This window comes from Hirundo rustica, chromosome 3 (genome assembly GCF_015227805.2).
Source record: "Hirundo rustica isolate bHirRus1 chromosome 3, bHirRus1.pri.v3, whole genome shotgun sequence".
NCBI classification, from domain to species: domain Eukaryota; kingdom Metazoa; phylum Chordata; class Aves; order Passeriformes; family Hirundinidae; genus Hirundo; species Hirundo rustica.
Window position 1 is genome coordinate 2,672,053 of NC_053452.1, and position 23,194 is coordinate 2,695,246.

The window sequence follows — 23,194 nt, forward strand, 5'->3', positions numbered from 1 at the left end:
CACCTTTCTCCGGTCTTCACCCTGTCCAGATGTGCTTGGGCTGCAATGAATCCAGCGAGGACTCGGTAAGTGAAATCCCCATCTAACGCTCACATAACACACATAGGAGGAATGCACTCACACATTTAATGCATATTAACTTACAAACTGTGCTGGGATTGGCTCAAAGTAACAAAAGTTACCAGTGGAGCAGCTGAAAAGATGGTTTCCATCCCATCACAACAAGGCAATGCAACATCTGGATGTGGAGAACAGGCACTTACTTCCCTGTTGCCTAAAGTGCTCACCTTGCCTAAAGGATTAGGTGGAAATCTGTGGCTGTCTCAAGAGAAAGCCTCGGATGTAGCAGCATCCCTCCTCTGGAATTCCAGCTAACACTCACACAGGAGCCCTCCAGATGCATTCACAACCAAGCAAATGAAGTTTAGCTGAAACAGAGCTCTGCCAAAACTAACACAAGGACAGTGACCTCTGGATTTTGGTGCTACTTGCAGATGTCCTAAAGGATGCCATCAACCAAGCTGTAAAAAAGGTACTTTAACCTTTGGCAGTGATTCATCTAGATATTTTTTCTAGCAAAAAGCCTTATTACTGAGGGGAGAGTTTCCTACTGTTTAAAGGAAAATTCAGAGGAGAACAAGTAGATACTAATTTGTTGTAAAGACAGATAAACATGTACAGGAAATACTTCCATGAAGGTCCCGATCCTCTGAAGATTAACAATCTACAGTACTGGAGACAAAAACCATGACACTGAGGAAACAAGCGAGCTATAAAAACAGGAAGGAGTGGAAGTTTATTTTTTTTTTTTTTTAATGTTATTTTGAGGGGAATATTTGTTTTTCTGAAGCTTAAGATCCCAGCAAAAGCCTCCATCTGCAGGTCATGCTATTCTCTGCACAAAAGCAGCTGCAGCGAGTTTCCTCACCCAGGTCCCCAGAGCTGGCAGATGGGAAGGCCATCCTGCACATTCCAGATCTGCTGTTTCCCTAAGCAATTCAGATGTTCAGCTTTCACCTCATCTAAAGCCGTTATGAATCGGTGCACGGACAATGCTCTGTAGCTGACACCAATAAATCAAGTTATTTTGATGTTGCATTTCCCCCACAGCCAGAGGACTGGGCGTTCCCTCCAGATATGTATTTTGGTCCATTTACTGTAACAATATTAAGGTGGAACTTGTTGGAAACGAAGGGCTTTGCCACAACCAGAAAAGTTCTGGACTTTGCCGCTTTCGGTTTTTGTTCAAATGAAAATAAAACCATCACTGCTGTGGAAGACAAGGATGCAGCTGGGATGTGCTGGGGCCAACCACTTCTGCAGCAACCTGGTGGCACAACTGTTTCCAGACCATCACAAGCCACCAAAGCTGAACAGACCCCATCACTTTGTCTGGAGGCACCAAACTTTGCTTTTGTCTCAGACACAAAGTGGGTTTGCTCATGGCGGCATCACAAGGAGCTCTCAGGCTCCTTTCTATCATATATAACTTATCTTCCTTAAGTGAGTCAGCACTGTCCAGAGGTCTTCTGCTGTTAAAGGAGGTGGGGAAAGTAAGAAACAGGGGCCCTCACATTGATCTGTCTTCACTCAGGATCTTTCTGAATCAACTTCTCCACCTTTTTCTTGCAAAATCCTGCAAGAAATCCAGGTAATTCCCACTGCAAGCAAAGCCATGCACGTTGTACTCAATGCCACCAGCCTAAGAGCAGAACTCAAATCTGTCTGCAGAACTCCCAGAGCACAGAAAGCCATCGATGCAGAAAATAAGTTTAACTTAACCTGAAAAAAAAGGTTTAAATATTTATGCTCCTCATATGTCCTCATCACTTCACTCTTCAGTACCATTTATAGCTGAATTATTTTTGCCCACTGAAAGCCATCCCTTTGAACCAGGGCATTCACTGCTTAGGAAATACAATTACATTTCCACGTCAGTTTAGTGGATGTTAGTTAACCATCAGGTGGGAAACGATCCACGTTCAGAAAATGCAAGTGCAACTCCACCAGCCCCGCTTCCCACCTGGCTCTGACCTCTACCACGACTACAGTAATGATGCAGATGCTATTTGCATGGTTATTGCACACAAATACAGAAATATCTCTGCACTGGATCAAACACTAAGCAGTTGCTATTTGTCTGACACACACTACACCCAGCCACACACCTTCTGCTTCTGCCTTAAGAACAACAGTGACTGCCTGTAACAGCACGGTCATCAGTGGGTACCCGCCTTTTGCCAATTCAAATTTCCTCTCCACATGATTACTCACACCCCAATCCTGTTGAGCTGCTGCAAATTCAACAGATCAGTTTTCACCTTTGCTACCTTCTGGGTTTGTCTGCCCCATGTGTGCTCGTGTGCCAGGGTTTTATGGGACCAAACTCTCCTCACCACCTCGTAGCCCCTCCTGGTATTGGTAATTAAACAACTCACATCAGTTACAAGCAGAAATTGGAAAAATAATAATAACAATAACAGATACAGCTCATGAGCACCAGTTTCTAGGAAATCACTATCAGAAACACTCCTGAAGTTCCTGCTCTCTGGGTAATTAAGTACTTGAGGTGGTGATAAGGAGCTGCACCCATAAACAGTGCTCACCAAAGCTTCCTGTGCTTTCCACCCTGACATATCACCCAGAAAGGTAATTTCAACTCTGAAATGACACCCAGATATCCTGACTTCACCCCTTCTTCGCTCCAGATGAAGGAATGAGACACCAAAACTCCCTGTGCAATGCCTCCACAAAAGCAGCAAACTTTGACTCCTGCCATTGAGGCAGATCATCAGCAGAGAGCCAACTAGCAAAATACAACAGTGTTTTGCTCCATTGTCTGCCAAAACCCAAGAGATACTTTCTGAAAGTCATGGACTGGCTCTTCAAAGCCCTTTTCTTCAAAGCCATCTGAAAATAGTACGGAGTGACAGCAAAGCACAAGAAAATGGTGGGAGCCTCATCCAGCTCCTGAGCTCCAGCAGCTCTGGTGACAGGACACAGTGCCCAGGACAGCTGTAAGCCAGATAATGCTGAAAGCATTGGACTTTTGCTCTGGGACATCTCATGGCTTCCTCACTTGGCACAGTCCTGGCTGCACGGGGCATTTTTGCCTTATCCATTAATCCCAGCGTTTGAGGTTCACCGCTACTTGGCACGCCAACGACGTGAGAAATAAAATCACAGCAACAATAATAAAACTCAAGCAGCTTCAAAAATCTTCACGGCACTGACAGGCTCTGGACTCTCCTGCCAACCCAGGTAGCGATGGGGAAGGCTGAGCTCTGGTGCCAGGGACCCCAGATGCCCCTCATGCCTATAATGTCCAGCTGTTTCCAGCGGGGAGGATGGCACAGGCACTATTTCAAAAATCCCACTCCTGGATAGTGCCTGGGACTTCCTCTGCCAAGCGTGTGGCACTGCAAGCTCCAAGAGGCTCCACATTTGCTGTCCTTAAATGCTGCTGTGGAATGGGCACAGAGGTGCTCATACTGTCTCCAAGCAGCTGGTTTTATCAACTTTAACCTGCACCCACGGGCTGCTGAAGGTGCTACGTCCCATTTAGATTTGTAGGGATAAAATGAAGCTTTTCCTTTGATAGGGAGTAATTTCTGCACGGTGCCACAATGCTTGTTTGGGCAAGCTTTCTATTCACCTGAGGCAAGCATGCTCTTCAAGCTTAATTAGATCATATCCCTAGCTAAAAAAACTTAATAGTTAATTGAAACTTCATGCCAACCTATGGTCTGCTCTGCATGTCTCTCGTGCCTCGTGTAAGAGAAGTCCAAGGGTGGGAGTGAATGTTTAATTTTAGCCAAAAGGAAGAACAGTCAGCACACACTGCCTTGCTAAAGAAACAAACAAAAAATAATAAAAACCCACTCTGCCACAACCCTGCTCCACGACATGAACTGCCTGGGATTTGCACATCACCCACAAGGCAGAGGAGGGCTGAATGTCAAAAAGCATTCACAAAACTAGAGATACCACCACAGACAGCACAAGCAAGGGTGATGTGCTATGCAGTGTAGGGGGACAGCCTGCACAAGCCTTGGAGATGCCAACAGGGCACTCTGGACGAAACCAAGGCTTATCCTGCAGAGGGGAAGTGATCACGTACAGAAGCAAGGATCTTTTTTAAGCACAGAGGAGGTTAGTATATTTAACATCTTAATTAGCTCCTGGACGACAGAGTCACAGTGCTGCAGAAGAAGTTCCTGTATTTAAAATGTTCCAAAATAAAATTAATACGCAGGGACTGGATTTTAGCCTTTCAGGTATTTCTTTTCCCCATGTTTAAGGTCTAGTTTTCAGAATAAGTTGCATTTAAAATAGCACAAACATATTCAAGCTGTAAACAAGCACAAACCTTTCAACTTTTCTTTCTTCAATTAACTGAAGAAACTCATTCACATTCCCTGTAATTCAGCACCTTCCAACAAGCCACACTTTGCCCTCTCTCCAGTCATATGTTTCTTCCTGGGATTCAAAGATTTCCCTTTGGCACCAAGGGAGCTTCTAAATCCCCTTTATGAATTATACAGCAAGAGATGCCTGAAACAGGTGCTCAAACAATCCCATTGAAGCCATCCAAGGAAAACTCGTCCTGGTTTTCTGCCATCTCACTAAGCTAGGGAGCTCTAAAGGACAATTTACAGGTTGGACTGCCCTGAACCTTGTGTATACTACAATCATTGAGGAAAAAAAAGATTATGAACTTTCTAAGTTTTCTGCTAGCCAGAATTTGAAGTAAAACACCCCAAAGGGGTTACTCCTCTCATCGATCAACACTTATCACCTGCAAGCGTCTTGAAACGCACGACATAACAGGAAAACTTAGCGATGGATTAAAAAAAAAAAAAAAAAAAAAAAAGAATAAATCCAACAAGCTTTTCCTGCATTTTCCCTTCACTGTTTGCTTTGCGCCGTGGACTTCCACGCCCCACGTCCCAGCTCTCCAGCCACCGCCATCCGTCATGCTTCAGCTGCCTCTCCCTGGCTATTTACTCAGGGCTGGGTACAGCCAGGAATTCCTCTGTGCAACAAAACGCACAAACGTGCTTTTATGTGGGGCATTTCCATGCCGGAGAGCGCTCTCAAGGAGTTTCTCCTCTTCTGGCCCGAGGAGCTGGCTCCACTCAAGATGTTCGGGGAGCAGCAGAAGTTTCTTGCTGACAAAAGTCCCACGTGGAAGTAAAGGAAAAGGACTCAACATTTATTCCACCCACCTAAGGAAATGAGAGCTAAAAAGAGTGCAGAATCCAGCACATAAGATAGGATAAGGCTTAACAGGTAAGGAAATAGCCAAGTGCTCTGTATCTGGTAAGGAATGCAGCCCTCAATGGTAAGCCAAGCAACACTCTCACTTGTCTAAAACACTGGAACACACCGTCAGGAGACACAAAGATTCACTTCTACTGGTCTAAAGTCACCACACCTCCTTGTGCCCTCTCTAGCAAAAGGCCCAAATTCACATCGTGGCAGTCAATAAAACCACGAGCTGAAATTAATCGGTACAAAAAAAAAAATCCGTATTTTTTCCGCTGACCCGTCACCAATGAAGATAAATTCCTCTGCCACTCTCTTCTCGCCTCCTCTCCCCACTGCTCTCATTACACACAGGGATGTTTACTCCAATATCCACTGTAAAATAAATCTAGTGCTAACCACACTCAGAAGGAACGTCGGTAGCTACCTACCAAGTACTTTTGAACGCATGCTAAGAGTTGGAGAGTCACTCTCACGTAAAGATGAGAGAGGATGTGAAGGATCTGCCTTTGATGCTCGGTTCTCAACCGAAGGAGAGTTAATGTTGACCATTTCAAGAGACAACCCCTTCCAAATGCAGGCACGTTCTGTGCAACCAGCAGCAGCAGCTTTCAGCTTAGCTCCCTGGAGCCCATTGCTGAGTTCTTTACAGCACTGTTCACAACAAATAGCTTATGTTATATATTGTGTCTAACTGTTCCAAGGACAACCGGTGAGCAGGTGCAGCCAGGGCTCACTGCTTGTGACCCAAGGTGAATGATGATCTCAAGAATGTCCAACCAGGGATGCCCATTTTCAGTCCCACCTCTACCATTCGTAGCCCAAGCACAGAAATCACAGCCATTTTTTCCTTCTTAAAATACGTGGAAGCAAGCACTGCTTGAAGTTGAGTGTGAACTACAAAACCTGCTAAATGGTCTTGTGAGAAATTATTCTTCCCATTCCTGCAGCAGAGAACAAGCAAAAGAGGGAGGCGGTCCAATAATATCTAATTGCCTTTTTTTCCTGTATACTAAATTTGCACAAAAGGTATGCATTTGAAGATCTCAACACTTAAGGGCTGGAGAACGGGAATGTTTTCTCCTCTGTATCACCTTACCCCAAGTCAACATAGAAACCTTAGTTATAGTCACAATCCAAAGAGAATAGATTAGCAAAATAAATCTGATTTTATTGGTTCAATCACTGCACAACGTAGAGCACATTTGGCCCAACAGAGGCAAACCCAAAGCAGCCAAGTGCTCTCCTGCTCACTGCTATTCCCCTTTGCTTTTGTTTAAGTCAGCATTGAGAAAGCAAATTAAGCTTCCAACTCTCATAGTGGCACGAGATACGCAGCACTGACTCCAGAAGTTTATATATTTTTCTCTCTAAAACATGAATGGGGAAAGTGTACACAAACACCCTTCTTTCCCCATAAGAATGACTGTTTATTTTTTTATTTGACCTTATGAAAGGTTGGGGAAGCTATTCCACCAATACTCTGATAAAGGTAGCCCACGCTTCCTTAAGAGATATAGCAAAGGGATGGTGGGGAAAAAAAAAAAAAAAAAAAAAAAAACCACACAAAAAAAACACACCAAAACACTCCCACCAGCAACAAAGCTGCTAGATATATTATTTAATGGCTTTTGGATACAACAGCAAATTTTATCAACTAATTAAGCCAGTCTACGGATCACCCACAGCTTTCCTCAGCTAGAAAATACAGAGTAAATGGATGCAGAAGCATTAAGCACTGCAGAATTTCAGTGCTCCAAAGCCAATCCAAGATAAAACCGGCTCAGATGGGGGCTTTTTGTGTTTCAGTTTCCAGATCTTCAGGACCCCTGTTTCTAAAATAGTCCATGTGGCTACTAAATCTAGGGAACAACAGTTTTTTGCTGATGATGGGGATTTGGAATGAAGGGGGGCTTTTTTGCATGCGCTGGAAATTTATTTCAGGACTCTTGTCTAGAGGCACACACACACAGAACCAAACCAAATGAATGGTTGGTGGCAGACTCTGTTAAGCTGTAATTTTTTTCATTCATAGGCTGTGATTTTAAAGGGCTCCTCAACTGCACCCTGGGGAAGGATCAGCACAGCTGAGGTCACTGGCACACCAGCTGCTACCTCCACACCCAAAAACTGGAAGACCCTGGCTAGATCCTGGCCTCTGGGTTATTCCTAGGACACAGTAAAAAGCCTGAGAGAGAAGCAAGATTTTCAATGTGCAAGCACAGGGGAGAAGCTGGGTAAAAACATCACAGTAAGGCAAGCACACGTATTTTAACGTCATCCTCCCCAGCATCATGCAAGACAGCCAGAGCAATCCCAGGATCAACAAAATCTTTTGGAGTTCAATCCAAGGCATCAAAATAAGCCTGGTTCTGTCTCCTTAGCATTTCTATGCATACCACATTCCTATAACCATAACTTTGAGGTGGGGGAAGGCCATCACCCCCCATCTACACATCAAATCCCTCACTCTCCTCCTGACTCTGCCCATCCTCACAGCTCTGTGTTCGTAAGGATGCTAACCAAAATTGGTCATTTATCCAGTCAGACTGACCTGGGAAGGTTTAGGACTTATGGGTGAGGGAAACAGACTTCAGTAACTGACCAAAGCACAAACAAACCTGATAAACAAACAAACAAAGTTGATATTTATCACAGAACTTGTTTTAGGAACTACTGTAAAAAGGTACATCACTGACCTGATAAGATCTCTCAAATCAGTGGAGTTTATGTATACATAGGCACAAGGGGAAAAGGTTTATTTGGACTTTAAGGTTCTTCCTGTAGGATGCAGTGTTTATAAAGGGTATTTCTAGAACTTCCTGACTGCATTTGTGAGATCGTGCTCTCTGTGCACCTCCGGCTCCCTCTCCACGCCAGCCTGCCCCTCTCCTATCAATACCCCTTTAATTTTTTCATCTTATTTATTGCTCTTAACCAATCTGGTTAACTCTGCATTTCACTTCCTTCAAATAACAAGCAGAAGCTCATCTCCAGCACTGTTTAGTAATTTTCCAGCCACTCAATACACTCATGAAGTATTGCTATAACAAAATGCCAAATACTTGCACAGAAAAGAAAGAAGGAAATTTTCCCCTTAAGCAGCTCTAATGGCTTAATTGTACTGCAGCCTTTTATTCTTGCTTTTAAACAGAGAAAACAAGCTCTGCACTCTTTTTCCTCCAGTTCAACTAAAGTGCCTTTTTAAAAACACAAGGTCATTCAAGCAATGCAAGTATGAGAATGACTGTTTTATAAAACTCTATACCGTTTCCTAACCCTCTTTATCTTTACAGCCACCAAACTGCATGCATAGAGTAACAACACATAAAGCAACGACGGGCTGCAACCAGCTTAACACCTCCCATGCCAAGTTTCAGTCAAGGATGAATTACGTTGGCAGCATTATAAATCTCTAGCGATAAAGTTTTTGCCGTAATTTCCACCAGTGTTTAAAATAAAAAAAAAAAAAGCCCACCACTGAAGTATCAGTGGATTTTCCGTGATTTATAAACACACACACTTTAAATACACGGAGCATAGCAAGCTCCTGAAATACAGAGATTTACACTGAGGTCTGACAGAGGTGTCTGTACCCCGGCCCTCCGCTGCCAATGAGGCAAGCAGGGCTTTTAATACAACTTCAAAGATGAAAAGAAGAACTTCAAAAAGAAATCTGCGCTAAGGAATCAGACACCTTGGTTTTTAGGAAATGTGATCATGTAAGGTGGCTGCATTAAAAATTGAGGAGAAAACTGGAGAAAGCAGGTCTAGGTCTGACCATCACCTTTAGACATCCTCTCCCATGCAGCTCTTTCACAGCCAGCAAAGGAGGGTGAATCTCTCAGCTTGTCAACATCATCGAGACCCACTGCATGAGGCATCTAAGGGAAAACTAGGCATTCATCACCCCACTGAACCCCTGACCTCAAATCCTCACCCAGCCAGTACAGACAAATGACGGAGAGGCGCAAAGGTCCAAGCGTCACAGTAACCACGCAAATAAATGAAACAAAAGCAAGCAATTGAGCAAAAACTAAGCTACACATCTATAAACCCCCAAGCATGCTTTAAATTAACCCAGGGAATACTCTCAGATCTCTACATAATTTTTAAGAACGAGACGGTTTGTAAATAATTGCAACCCCAGAGCCAGATCCCCACAGCAGCAGCCGACCGCACTCGCCAGTTCTGCTGGTGCCTTCCAGCGGCTCTTTTACAGCATCCCTCGGATCACTGGAAGACAACAGAAGTAACTCTCCAGTTTCAGAACCTGGACACTTTTCCCCTACACAGCCCCCAAGGTTTTACAAAGATGGATGCAGTGACGAGCCACTGATTGCCACCAAGGCGCGATCCCAGCTATCCGCCTGCCCCTCGCCTCCTTCTGTCCCAACTTGAGGCAAAGCACAGGCTTCCCTCTGTGCTGCAACTTGAAGCATTAGTTAGTAACCTTCTCTCAGCTCCAGGGCATACCTTTCCACTTGTAAAACCAGGTCAACTGCCAGCATGCCTCACCAGCACTTGGAAGCCCAGGTGGGAGTGCTTGGACATGTCAGCGAAGGAAGGCGGCGAGTGGAGGGAAGCTGAGCTCTCTGCTTCTAGTGGCATGATCTTTTTGGGCAGCATCCCCCTCGAAACAGGGACCTGCTCAAGGTGCTATGCATTAGGAGACATTACAGCTGCAGAAAAAGAGGTGCTGCTGAAATTTAAAGGGAGAAAACCACCTGGTGCTTTCCACCACCAGTATGGGAATTAATAAAAAAATAGAAAGCATAAAGACTCAAACAAAAAAGGTAAATTACACAGGTGTGCTTTAACTCAATACTAATTGCTGCTAGTGTCTTCAGCTGATCCTAAGCATGGACTTAATTCCTGTAAAACCACATCATTTAAGAAACTTTCTGCAGGTGAGGGGAGGACCAGCAAGGAGCTGGCAGGCAAATTGTGGTAGGCTCTAACAGGCTCCAGTGTTTAGGGAAGAAACTTTGTGTTTTGAAACTCTGCTGTACGAATGTCTTCAGTGTACTTTAAGTATTGCAATGGAAACTCATCTTGCCCTCAGCTCCTCAAACGGGCAAGCGACGTTCTACATTTTAATGTACGGGAGGGAAGCGGCCACTTCTAGCTCGCAGGAGAAAGGAGTAATGGGACTATCCAAACAGGATGTATGTATAATGCAGTTAAAAAAAACAACAACCTAAGTGCTTCCAGAGCTCCTCGGGACTTGAGTGCATGTGCAGAACACGCTCCTGTCCTTGCACGGCAGCGCAGGTCCCTACAAGCCGGGAGACGTGTTTCCCATATGCAGGATCAAAAGACGCTATCAGGTTTTACAACACAGCAGCGCCAGCCTGGCAAAGAGCAGCGGCAGAGGTGGAACAGTGACCAACTCAAACCTCCCTATTCAAAAAGAGGGGGAGGTGGTTACTCTCAACAGGAGACAGACACTTTTGTTCCTAGGGAGAGATGTACACAGGTAACGAGTCCTAATGCCGCTTCTGAAAGGCCATTTATCCTTCGAGTAGTTCACTGAAGACACTAATTCTGGCTCGCATTTTTCCTCGTTTCTGCAGCACCTCAGACAAAAAGCTCTAGCTAGCAAGCAACAAGCTTCATCACCATCGCAGTCTTCAAGTCATAGAATGCTTTTCTCCTTGCCAGACACTGTCAAAATCCAAGCACTTTGGGCAACTCTGCAATCCCGCTTTAGAAAACACCACAGATGGGGAAATCAACTCCCGTTGTTAGAAAGTCCCGCAAACCCTCCTCCCCACGCCTGCCAGTAAGAAGTTTCCTTCCGAGCTGGAATAGCCATCAGCAGTACTCAGCTGATAGACTCAAGATCTCTCCTCTGATTACATGTAGGAGTCGAGAACGAGGGCGGGGGGGTGGAAGGAACACAACAAATCCCCAAAACATAGTCCTTGAAATGCACGTTGCAAGCGAAGAAAGCCAAAGGATAAAATTATTCAAAGACTGTAAGAACAAGCAGGCTAGAGACAAAAACAGTAATTTGGGTTAAAAACTTACTTTAGACCTACTGCAACAGGTAGAACCTGCTGGCTGTCGGCAGAAAGGTCTCCAACAGCCTTGAAAGCAGGCTTTGTAAAAGTGCTTTTGATAAAACACCTTACTTTAAGGTGAAGCATCTACTTCTACTGCATGGGGTAGACGGCGTTTTACCCCAGTGGCTACTTTGGGTGCACGTTATAGGGATCACCTTCCCCCGATGTGAGGAGAGAATACTGCCATGAAGGTTTGGCTGCAGCATGAGTCATAGAAGTCCTGCTCCCAGACAAGTGTGACACATGAAGGGATCGAAATAAAAGAGGCAAAAAGCAAAAGGATACCCTCAAGAGTGCAGAGAAAAGGAAATGGAGACAGAAAACGAGATGGAGCGAAGACATCCTCCTGGACTTTGAGACGATGCCCACCTGCCCACACAACACTTGCCTGACACCAAGCTGGAGCAGAAAAAAAGAGGTTGGGAGCATTTGTGGGTACCCAGACTGATGGTGATAAACCTCCCAGAAGCGCTGTGCCGGTGGGCAGAAGTGCAGGAGCAATGCTTTGCTATTCTTGCTGCATCAGCAGGGCTTGCCCCTCATCCCAGCCCCATCCTGCAGCCCCACAGCCTCCACTCATGCAGCAGTGGGGGCCAGCAGATGGTTCTCCTTGCCTTGCAAGGAACCAAATCCTGAGAAACCACATGGGCAAACTTGGCCTCTGCTCCCAAGAGCTGATGCAAACCCCAAGGTGTGGGTCAGACACGGAGAGAAGGCGGCCAACACAGCCCAGCTGCGTTTCTCTGCAGCTTGAGAGGGTCAGGTTTACAGGATTGAGCAAGCACCAGAAAAATAAATGATTAAAGGAAATCTGACAAAGAAAGGGGGTGGATGTGGGTAGAGAAACGGGAAGGAAGGAAAACTCAGAAGATCTTGGCAGAGAACCAATAGGTAAGAAAAGAAGCAAAATTAAAAAAAGAAAAGAGAAAATAAATCATTAGAAACCATCAGCTGAGTTTACCCACGGCCAAAGTGGAAAGAAATGGCCAGTGCAAGCAAGATGCTGGGAGATGCTGCCCTGCTCTGCTTGCTGCCAGGCTTGGAGCAGACCTCTCTTTCCAGCGCTGGGATTTACGTGACAACAGCTTCCTGCTTGCTTTTGGTAGTCTACAGAAATGGGGACCTGCTGCAGTTCCTATCTCCTGTCAGTCAACTCCACAGTCTATCTGTGCCTTTTTTTAGTCGACTGACCTTTTCCATTTTACTTCTTTTTTAAAATCTACACTGCTTTAGAAGCCTAAGTCCTCCAAAAAAATCAAACGCTCCACTTAGCAAACAGGGCATATATCAAAAGCAGAGTCTCCAGAGCTGTACTTTTAGCTTCACTGATCTCCGTGCCCTCTCCGCCCCTGCACAGCTCTTGCAAGAAAGATCCACCTCGTGCTGTTAAAAAGGGTGGGGGGGAAAAAGGGGAAAACAAAAAAGCCACATTTTTCAATGAATTTGTTGTAGGGAGCAGTTCCTATGGCCATTCCGCTGGAGGGAAGGAAATTGAATTTATCAATTCCTCAAGCACACCAGAGCATGTAAGGAAGAAAAAGGAGGGACTGAAACCAATAGTCAAGTTGTGTCTCATTCCTGAGCTCCTATTTTCCAGCCTGGTCCAGAAGAAGGAGGACAACTGCCATCATCTCCCTGCAATTTGGTGGCCGACAGGAAACAATTTAGTGGTTTAAATCCGGCTAAGAGCGAACCAAGCCCACGTTAGGAGCCAGCCTTGCCACACAGCGCACTTTTGTTTGCAGCCTCAGGATTTAATTAAACAGGTAGATAAAACCTACCTTTTAACCCACGCTCCGGGGTGTGCCTCAGTGAGATAAAAAAACAGGCTGCAAAAACAGGTCAAAGATGATTCCACTGCTGGTGCAGCATCTGCGCCGCACTCCAACACCGTCCCACCGCACTCCTCCAGGAGGGGAGCTGCACCAAAAAAACCTCACTTTCTGGCCCAGAGGCAGGTTGGTTTGGCTTCTCCTTTTCAGTGCTGCATCTGGGTTATTATCCATGGGCTGCACGGGGCCATAGCATGGTCTAATGTGCTGAGAAATTAAAAATCCAGCTCCCTTCCGCTTGTGGCAACCCTCTTCCCATACTTTTCCCCGCTTCCAGCTGTCTGACCAAACACCCTCTCCATACATTTTCCACCTACAAGTTCTTTTCAAGGCATTTCCAAAGGAGAAGTAAAGAGAGTAGAAAGGGTAAATCCCTTCTTTCTTTCCCCCCTCTTCTTCATCTGACAGATCTATTATTCCCTTATAAACAACAACTTCTCCCAGAGACCGAACAAAGCAGCTACTTACATGTCATATTTTAAACAGGCATGTTTTCAGGCCAAGAAATAAACAGTTATATTTTGGCAATCCTTCATTTCCTGTCCTATTTGCGAGTGATAATGTCATAACACACAGTGTGTCCCATGCCTTCCTCCCTGGCTGAAATTTGCAGCAAAATAATTCAGCCGAATGAGCTGCCTTTGATACCTACAGAAAAACGATCAGAATGGGGTGAAAATGCAGTGAAAACGAAGGGGAGGGGGGAGAATATTTTTCTTTTTAGCACAAAGGGCAAATTGCAATACTGACGGACTCAGCGTTCAGAGCAAACATCACTGGTGTCTGCTCAGAAGCGGAGGGAAGCGAGATTTTGGGACTGATAAAAAGAACCAAGCAAGAGCAAGTTAAGTCTGATTTTCTTTCCTCAGACTGGAAAAACACATCAGTGTGATCTCACGCCACATTTCGCTGTCCCGGACACCACCACAGCAACCCTACACATATGCCACTTAACCCAGCTCGTTAAAAACCTCCAGGGGGACCAGTCCCACTTGCAAACGCTTGGCAGGAGCGCTCCCAGCTCCCTGGAATAAATCAGGCGTGCGTCGGAGCAGCGGGGACGCTCCCGGGACGCGGCCGGGCCAGGGCATCGCGGCTCCATCCCAAGCAGCGAAAGGCTGCGGACCAACACTTCCTCGTTCTCTGACCTTTTCCATTTAATTACTTCCTGTGACTTTCTTGGAACCGTGCATCGGAACGAGCAGGCGGCAGCCTCCGGGCGTAACTGAATCGCTTTCAGGGTTCAGCTCCATCCTCCTCCTCCTCCTCATCACGGGAGGAAAAGCCACGGGCAGCCCATCCAGGATGGTTTTGGAAAGGGTCGCCCATCTTCTGGGTGCAGCGCTGCACGAAATCCTCCCGGCGCAGCTTCGAGCCTCTGATTTATTAGCTGGCATCCCCATCCTGCCCCCAGCCTGCAACGTGCGAGGGGCAAGGAGGGAAGCAGAAATATAAAGGCTGAGATGCCTTTACATATGTGTGTGTGTGTGTATATATATATATATATATGCCTGGCTTGCTAGGCAATGACAAACTGACCTCTAAGCATCGATCCGAAATGGTGCAGTTCTGATGGGTTTCCAGCATCCTAAACCCTGTTTGTTTCCTTCCTCGGTTTTGTAAATTACCTCAAAACTCAAAAGTCTAATCGAGCTGTTTTCAAGAAACTACTAAAAAAAAAGGGAAAAAAGGGAGGGGGGAAACCCTTATTATTTATTTGAAGAGGGTTATTTTAAAAGGCATCCTGACAGTGGTCCTTTTTTTGTAATCTGGCTGTTAACATTTGCTCACAGTGCACTCAGTGAAACAAGAATAGCTATGCAAATTAAAGCCAGATATCTAGGGCAAATAGCGTGCTATACCACCATTGTTCTGACAGCTTGAGAAAACTTATCAGAAGAGCCTGTCCTTGTTTCTTTTAACACCATATATATTGGAGGAAAAAAAAAAAAAAAAATCAAATCACTTCACCCACCACTGAAATGAAAAAACAACCCATGAGTCACCGACTTCAGCAACGCTATCAATCAATGCGAGGCTGGAAGCGAGGAGCTTACAGAGGAAGCCACGGCTTACCTAAAACACCTCGCCGTGCCCTACAAAGCCAAGCTCTGCACCAAACCCCGACAAGCCAAACCAGGAGAGCCACCTGGGATGTGCACTGAGGTAAGGACCACGAGGCATCGCCGACCCTGAAAGCCAACACATCCAGACGCCAACAAAAAAGCTTTCGGCGGCCAGGGAATCGGTTGGGTGCCAGCTCCCCGTGGTCACCAGCACTCCACACCTCCAAGGGACCAAGGCACAGTGCAGCTGGCTTGAAAGGTGACCCCAGGAGAGCGGCATGACCCAAGAGCTCCCACACGCATCAAAACCATTAGCTGAAGCCTCTGTCAGCATGGCAGCGCAGCAGCACGTGGAGGAAGAATTCGCTCCAAAACAAACGGCAGCCTACAGTCAAGGGGAAAAAAAAAAAAAAAATCCACCAGCTACCCATCAGAGCCAAGTGCTTGGTGTTTTACACCAACACTCACCTCTGCACTGAGCCCTGCAGGAAAAACACGTTTGGAGCAGTATCTCGCCTCAAGATGAAGGCTGTTGAGCGCCAGGTTTTTGTCCACTGAATTGGGTTAGGTTTGGCCCCGTGTTCTCAGACCCAGAGACTGGGACCCACTTCTCTTCCTCTTGTCCAATTTGCAAAGTTAAAAAAAAAAAAAGAAAATCAAAAAAAAATCAAACCAACCAAATGAAGAACCACATTTTTAGTGGAAATGAGCTGGCCACGTTTTTCCAGCCTGTTAGGTCACGCCAATCTGCATGTAACTACTTCTTTTTTGGTATGGTCTTTTTTTTTCCTGCTTGTTTGTTTTTGTTTTTTTTTTTGTTGTTGTTGCAAGAACCTTACCAACATCAAAATAACCACGATTTTAGAAGCTACATATAAACACGTATTTATAGTCTCTTCATTAGGAGCTGCCAAAATAACAATTCCTCTCAACACACACACGTCGGGGGGCAGAAGCCATTTCCTTCGCCACTCGTATTTCCCCAGTAAATCGCCCCAAAGTAAAATCACCGCGATGAAGGTGGCAAGCGTGGCACATGCCACCAATCACGACCTTTTTCGGACCTCCGAACCGAGCCAAAAAGTTGCACAATTCTGACGGGCGCTTGACGAGCCCCGCAAGGAGTCGTTTTAAAGCGCGGTACATCCTATGGCGCTTGGCACCAGCCCAGTCCTGCACGCCAGTGACTCATTCCTCTTGACTGTCAAAACCCCGAAGGAGATCGCCAGGAACAGCCCTTGGGCCAGCACGGCGTGAAAGAGCCCTTTCCTGCCATTCCGCTGCAGCGGCTTTGAGCTTTTTATTTTGGGGAAGAAAACGTTAAAAAAAAAAGGGGGGGGGGGGGAAGCGCACCGTCGGGCATTTTAAAAGCCTCGGAGCGGCACCTCGGGAAGGGGTTTACCAGCGGCGGGAGGGCCGCGGGGCAGGGGTGGGCGGCGGGGGGTGCCGGTGAATGGGGAGGCCGCCGGTGACCGGGTTTATGAATGCGGCGTCATGTGACGGCGGCGGCGGCCGCCCTCCTATTCACAAAACGGCGGCGGCCGGGGCGGGGATCCGCGACGTCGTGTGTTTCCCCCCCCCCCCCCCGCTCCTTCCCCTGCCGGCTCCGCTTCCCGACCCTCCCCAGGCCCGGGGCTGCGGGGCGGGGGCGCGCATCGCTCCCCTCTTCCCTTCCCTTCCCCGCCGCTTCCGCCCCCGGGCGCCCCCGCCGGGCGCCCCGAGCCCCTCGGCCGGGGCGGGGAACGGGGCTGCGCCCCCTCCCTGCCGTGCCCCGGGGCCCCGCACCCCGGCGGGGCCGCGCCGCCCTCCCGGGGGTTTTTATGAATGAAAGGGCCGTATGCAAATGAGCGCGGCCCGGGGGGAGCGCGAAATGGCGGATGCGCGGGCGGGCGGCGCGCACACGAACGCGCGCGTCCGCGTCCCCCCGTCCGCTCCGCGGCCGCTCCGTCCGTCCGTCCGTCCCTCCGCGCACGGGGGTGCGGGGGACGAGCGACCCGCGGCCGCTTCCCGCCGGGGCAACAAAAGACTCCCCCCCCCGCCCGCCCCGTTCCGTGCCCCTCAGCCGCCCGCCGCCCCCGGCCCCCGCTCACTCGTCAGGGTAGGCTTCCTCGGTCATCTTCTCCCCGTCTAGGCTCATCCCTCGCCGCGGGCGGCCGGGCTGCGCCTCCGCATCTTCCCGAGCTTCACATGGCGAGGGAGGCCGCGCCGCGGCGGGCCGGGGCTGGCGGCCGCGCCGGGCCCGACGGCGCGGGAGCGCGGGCGGCGGCGGGGAGGGGAGAAGGGGGGGGGGGGGGGGGGGGGGGGGGGACTACGGCCGCGCTCGTCGCCGGGCGGCGGCGGCCGGGGGCGGAGGAGGAGAGGCAGCGGTCAGCGCGCCGCGGGGGCGCGGCGGGGCGCGGCGGCGGCGGCGGCGGCGCGGGGTCCGGGCCCGGGGGAGCGGCGCAGCGCCCGGGGGCAGGCGGCGGCGCCGGGCCAGCCCCATGGCCGCGATCACGCCATGGCGGGGCGCCGCGGGGGGCGGCGGAGCGGGCAGGGAGGGAGGGAGGGAGGGAGAGAGGGAGGGAGCGGGGAGCCCCGGCAGGAAGCGGCGGCGCTGCCGCGGCCGCCGGGAGCGGGCAGGGCAGCGCCGGACCCGGGCGGGAGGAGGGAAGGGAGGAGGGAGGGAGCCGCAGCGGCGGCGGCGGGGAAGGAGGAGACGCGGCCGGCAGTGGCGCCGCCCCGGCCCGGCCCCCCGAGCCCCCGCGGCGCGGCTCAGCGCCCGGGGTGCGGTCCCGCCGCGTTCGCCTCCGCCCGCTGGCGCCGCCCCCCGCGCCGCAGCCCCCGCGCCCCGCCCGCCGCTGCTCTCGGCCCGGCCGGGGCGCCGGGGCCCGCCCGGCTGCGGCTGGTGCCGAACGGAACGGCCCGGCCCGGTTCGCCGGGTTCGGCCGTACTCGGCCCCGCTCAGCCCTGCGCAGCCGGGCGCAGCAAGAGCCGGCTCAGCCCTGCCAGGCCGCGCTCAAAAATCACAGGATCGATGAGGTTGGAAAAGATCTCTGGGATCGTCGGGTCCAACCTATGACCGAACACCGTGACGGTCAGACCGTGGCGTTCGGTGCCGCGTCCGGGCTTCCCTTAAACACCTCCAGGGACGGGGACTCCTGCACCTCCCCGGGCGGCCCATTCCAATGCGTAATGACCCCTTCTGTGAAGAAATTTCACCTGATGTCCAACCTTAACTTCCCGTGGCGCAGCATAAGAGTGTGTCCTCTTGTGCTGTCGCCGGTTGACTTGGAGGAGAGGCCAACCCCAAACCTGGCCACACGCTCCTTTCAGGTATCTGTAGAGAGCGATAAGGTCACCCCTGAGCCTCCTTTTCTCAGGCTAAACAACCCCAGCTCCCTCAGCCACTCCTCACAAGACTTGTGCTCCAGTGCCTTCATCAACTTTGTTGCCCTTCTCTGGACATCTTGGCTCACCTCCCGCTGACTTCTCCTGGCCCGGCTGAGTTCAGCTCAGCTTGGTTTGGTTTGGCCCAGGGCAGCCTGGCTCCGTGCAGCTCCGCATGGTGGCTGCTGAGACCCACAGGAAGCGTTTCCGTAGCGTGATGCCGTACGCCCAGTCTGGCAGCTGGTCAGTAGAAGGAGCCCAGTGAGCCAATGTTGCTCCCGCAGCAGCACGTCCCAAGATTCAGGTGCTGTTTTCTCACCGCCCTTGTGTTCTTCCCACCCCACATTGCCCTCTCTACAAGAGCTCAAATTGCCCCTTAGAGCCGCATTCAGAATTGCTGTGAGGTACGTGCTGGCGTGCTGGTGACATCGCACAGCTTTTCTCACAGGTCACTTCAAATGTTTTTTGCTGCAATGAACGGCGCCATAACTGTAAATGCTACCAGCACATGTTGTGTCCATAGCTACACCCTGACATCTGCCCTCAGGTCTTGCTTGGTTCATAGAGGAGGGGTAACGGGAGCTGACTATTGAAAAGATAGTTTGGCCCCTGAGGTTGAGTAACTAGCCGTGAGTTTTGGTTTTGCTTCCTCCATCATGTCCTCTGTGATCGAGCAGTCCTCGAGAAGAAAGGTGTCTGCACCACCTAAGCACATGGCCTTGCCCTCCAGCTTTTGCAGGCTCCTGCACTGCAGCATCCCTTTCCCACTGCAGGTGGGGAGATGTGCCCTCTCTGCTCTCACTGCACTGGGATATTCAGTCTCGGTATGACTGCCGTTCCTAAGGGAGCCATACACTGATTTAACCTTCAAGTCTAGTCCATGGGATTTAGTCTTGGAGAGGCCTTCAGATTTTGGTGTGGAAGCTGTGTTTCTCTGGGTTTCAGTTTCTAAGTGCTGTAAATTTTCTTTTCAGGAGCAGAAGTGGAAACTTGGAGAGAAATCTGTGGCCTGCTAGTAATGAGATGGAAGCAAGAGCTGATGAAAGCTTTGAAGTCTCCTCCTCAGGGAGGAGCAGCATGTCCTTTGGAGGTGGTACCAGAATCTGCAGCTTTGTGGCACAATATTAGAGTAATGCTCCTGTCACTGCCAGAGGTTTGGCCGTAGCGCCAGATAATGAATGAGAGTGCAAGCCTGCTGCCCCTCCCTTTGGCAGACCGTGGGTGTTCTTTTGGGTGGCAATGCTGCCTGTCCCCCCACCCCCTTCCCACCCATTCCTTTGCAAAGCACAGTTTGTCACCCCCTCGGCTGTGCTAACGCATCCCCCGCCGAGGAGCGATGCTGCTGGATCTGCTAAATGGTCCCAGCTAATAATACCCCCCAATACCTCTTTCTTTTGGGAAGTTATTCAAGGATCCAGCTTGCAGAATGGCATGATAAACATCTTGGCAAAGCTGAGCTGGCAGCAAAAGGAAGTGTCAGGGCAGGAGTGAGCGGTTGGGGCAAGGAAATGGCAGGAACGTCTTCAGCTGCTCTACGATAAGAGACCAGATGTAATGATTTGACACATTTCCATCCATCCTATGTCTTTTCTTTCCCCCAAAGGATGCTGAGATTGCACGGACCTCTAACGTCCTCAAGATCTTTCATGCCAAAAATTTCTGTGATGATCAGGATCATTGATGTGCCTGAAGTGGGGAGCGTGGCATTTAGCAGTTGGTTACTGCAGAAGCAGGATATGAGGAGAGTTATAGCCATGTGAAAAACCCAGGGCACAATCATGTAATTAAAAGGCCATTATAATGGTTATACCTCTGAGGAGGACTGGGTATTAATCACTGTCTGATTAATACTTGAGAGCTTGTCTGTGTGATCTGGATGTATTTTTATGTGCTTATGTTGTGTGCGCGCATATTTACCCCGATGGTGAGAAGCAAATGTGGCTGAGGCTCGGAAGCTGAAGTTTTACTTGATCTAGCTTCTTGAGTCATTTCCTGTGGATTTGCAAGATCTCTTATTTGATCTCCGCTTTCACTGTCCTGCCAATTTGCAAGCTGCTAAGCGATTTATTCTCTTAATGACTTCTCTCACTCGCTGCACAACCCTTTTACTGTTGCTTTCACCGAAGTATTGAATTTTATTTTTCTAATATTTAGGTTACTGTGCCGGTTCTTGCAAGCAGCGTGCTTGAGCTGGCTGACTTTTCTGAATGAAAAGGCTCCCTCTCCGAGGTGTGATTTCTGTTTGTGCTTTGTGTTGTTTGTATACAGAGCTTCTGCTCAGACACAGAATAGCGCTTCCCTGTGATGTGATCGTTAAGGTACCTAGAATTAATTAGCCTTTGGTGGCAGAGCTTCAAGGCAGCAGCTCCTGCATACTAACGATATTTGCCTGCTATGACTGTCCCCTGTTTTATGTTCCAAATAAACATTTATTTTGCAGAGTAATACTATAGTTGCTGCAGAAAACCTTGTTTCTGCTTGCGTTGGAATAAACTTCCCTGAGTGCTGTTACACTTTCAGCTAGCACTTATTTAGGGTGAGAACCACTGGAATCTGAAGTGTCAAAGTTTAGGATGGCATTTACTGCAGGCTTGCAACGTAGCCTCCTACCTTCACTTACTCTCACTTGTAAAACCTTTCAGCCTTCGAGCTGAAATCTTCCACACTGTTGATTTAAGAACCTAAATATGTATGTTGGTACCCTGTTGACTGTGCTGAATTCAGTAATTTTTCCACTGACTCACTTGGTGACTTTGAATGAGTGAGGAGTGGAAGTCAGCAGTCCTGAATCATGCCATCCTCCAGACAATTACCCCCCTCCCCAATAATTCTTTCGAGCAGCAATCATATTTTAAAAGCAACGATTACATCTGTGTTTTTCCCCGTCATAATTGCTCAGAATTTAAGAGCTACAGAAACAACCTGCAACATTTGCAGTCAAGAGTGAAATCTCTCAGGGCTGACACTTTTTGAGAGGTCAGAGAGTTTGGAAATACAGAGGTTTTTTTCAGGAGTGGGATTTTAGCATGTGGTTTGGAGAATTGTCGGGATGCTTTTGGGCACCTTCCAGGGGAAGAGGATGTGGAGAGCTTTAAATCTTTCCAGGATGTCCTTTTGGAGGCTGGTAAGACCAGAGCAGGCAAGCAGAAAGGACCTATGCTGCCAGATGAGCTGACTATCCCACTTCCCCATTTTTTTTTTGTTTTTGTAAATCGGCATTTTACTAGGACAGCAAGTAGCAACGCTGAGGTGATCTCTGTGCTGTTGCCTGTGCGTCTTTTCTGGACACCATGGGATCAGCTTGGGCAACAGCAACAAATGGGCTGGGAAGGCATTGACCAGTGCACGCAGTCAGGCCTGAGTCATGCCTGTGGGACAAATCTGCTGTCACTTGTAGCTGCGTCCCTCAAACCTCGTGCTCTCCTTCATCCTCTCCCAAAATAAAAGCGAAGTTTATTGAAATGGGGAGATGGCGAAACCCTTGCTTTCCTACTGGGCACTCTGTTGCCCTGTTAATATTCAGCAGTAAGTGATTTATAGCCCCCCTGACACGATGGTTTGGTGTTTCCTTTGTGTGCATAACTTCCTTTTGATATAAAGGGATGATAACAAACCTAAATCGTAGTCTCACAAGCACATGACACATTGTCTTTGTGGTGCAGATAGCAGGAAAATGCTCTAATCTTGAGTTCAACTCTTCAGCCTTCCCACCCCCAAGTTCCACCCTGGTCAGAGGGTGGCATTAGCAGGTTTGGTGAGACAGCAGCGTTGGTGGGAGTGATTCCTTCACGTGTAGTGGTGCAGGACGATGGTTCGTGCTGCCACTAGAGTCAAGTCCCTGCCATGGACTCAACCAGAGATGGGCGCACAGCTGCTTCTTGAACTTTTTTTTTGCATATCTTTTTGTGCTGAACGCTTGGAAGGAAAAACTGCTACAATGCTACAAAGCCTTCACTTACTGCTGCCTGTTCTGCAGCGGCGCTTTGCTCCTGTGCATTCCCTACTCAGCATCCCCTGGCCCATCAAATTGAAAAGTAGGTGTGCAGGGACTTTGCAAGTGTCACTGCAACCTCAGGATTAGTCCTAAAGCCAGGCTACTTTTGGCACGAGGGAAGGGCTGCTCTTCTCTCGAGATGCCTTTCCACCCTTGAGAGGTTTCTGCATTTTTGATACAGCTGTTTCCAGGGCCTCATGGGAACTGAACAAACAGATGCCAAATAATCTGGTTTTACTTCAGGGAGCACAAGAGTGGATGGATCTCAGAAAAAAACACTGGAGTCGTGCACACCTTTTCCTCCCCTCCTTGGGGGTTATTTCAATTGGGTTTGAACCTTTCAGTGTATTTCAGAAAGCTGCCTTCTGATAGCCAAACTTCACTGGGGCGTTCCTCCCTTTCTCTCACAGCTGCTGTGAGACCATCCCCTCTGAACACCCTCGTCCCCTTTATGGCAAAGCTCTTTGATCAGCCTCAGCAGGTGACACGTTGAACAGTTGACTGACTACTTTGGCAAAACCAGTTTTTGTGGCTTGACCTCCTTTTGGCACCCGGTGCCTCGCTGTGAGTACAGGGTCCTATTCAGTGTCTGAGTGGTTT

General features: G+C 48.9%; 1 protein-coding gene and 1 long non-coding RNA gene across 4 annotated transcripts in view; one reads left to right on the top strand and one right to left on the bottom strand.

Annotated features, from left to right (window-relative positions):
* SPRED2 (sprouty related EVH1 domain containing 2) overlaps positions 1-17,455 on the bottom strand; it is a 58,145-nt gene extending 40,690 nt beyond the window's left edge. For 2 of the 3 annotated variants that reach the window (XM_058419894.1, XM_040059528.1), the window contains exon 1: positions 17,325-17,455. In XM_058419894.1, the coding sequence (XP_058275877.1) occupies positions 17,325-17,371 (47 nt within the window). In that variant the 5' untranslated portion in view covers positions 17,372-17,455. Of the gene's footprint in view, positions 1-15,702; positions 15,853-17,324 lie in introns of all 3 variants that reach the window. The other variant, XM_040059529.1, reaches the window with a different exon arrangement.
* A 781-nt stretch (positions 17,456-18,236) lies between these two features.
* Positions 18,237-21,045, top strand: LOC120750627 (uncharacterized). Its single transcript, XR_005700076.1, has 2 exons — positions 18,237-18,546; positions 19,575-21,045. It is a non-coding gene; the product is annotated as an uncharacterized LOC120750627 (long non-coding RNA).
* The last annotated feature ends 2,149 nt before the right edge of the window (positions 21,046-23,194 follow it).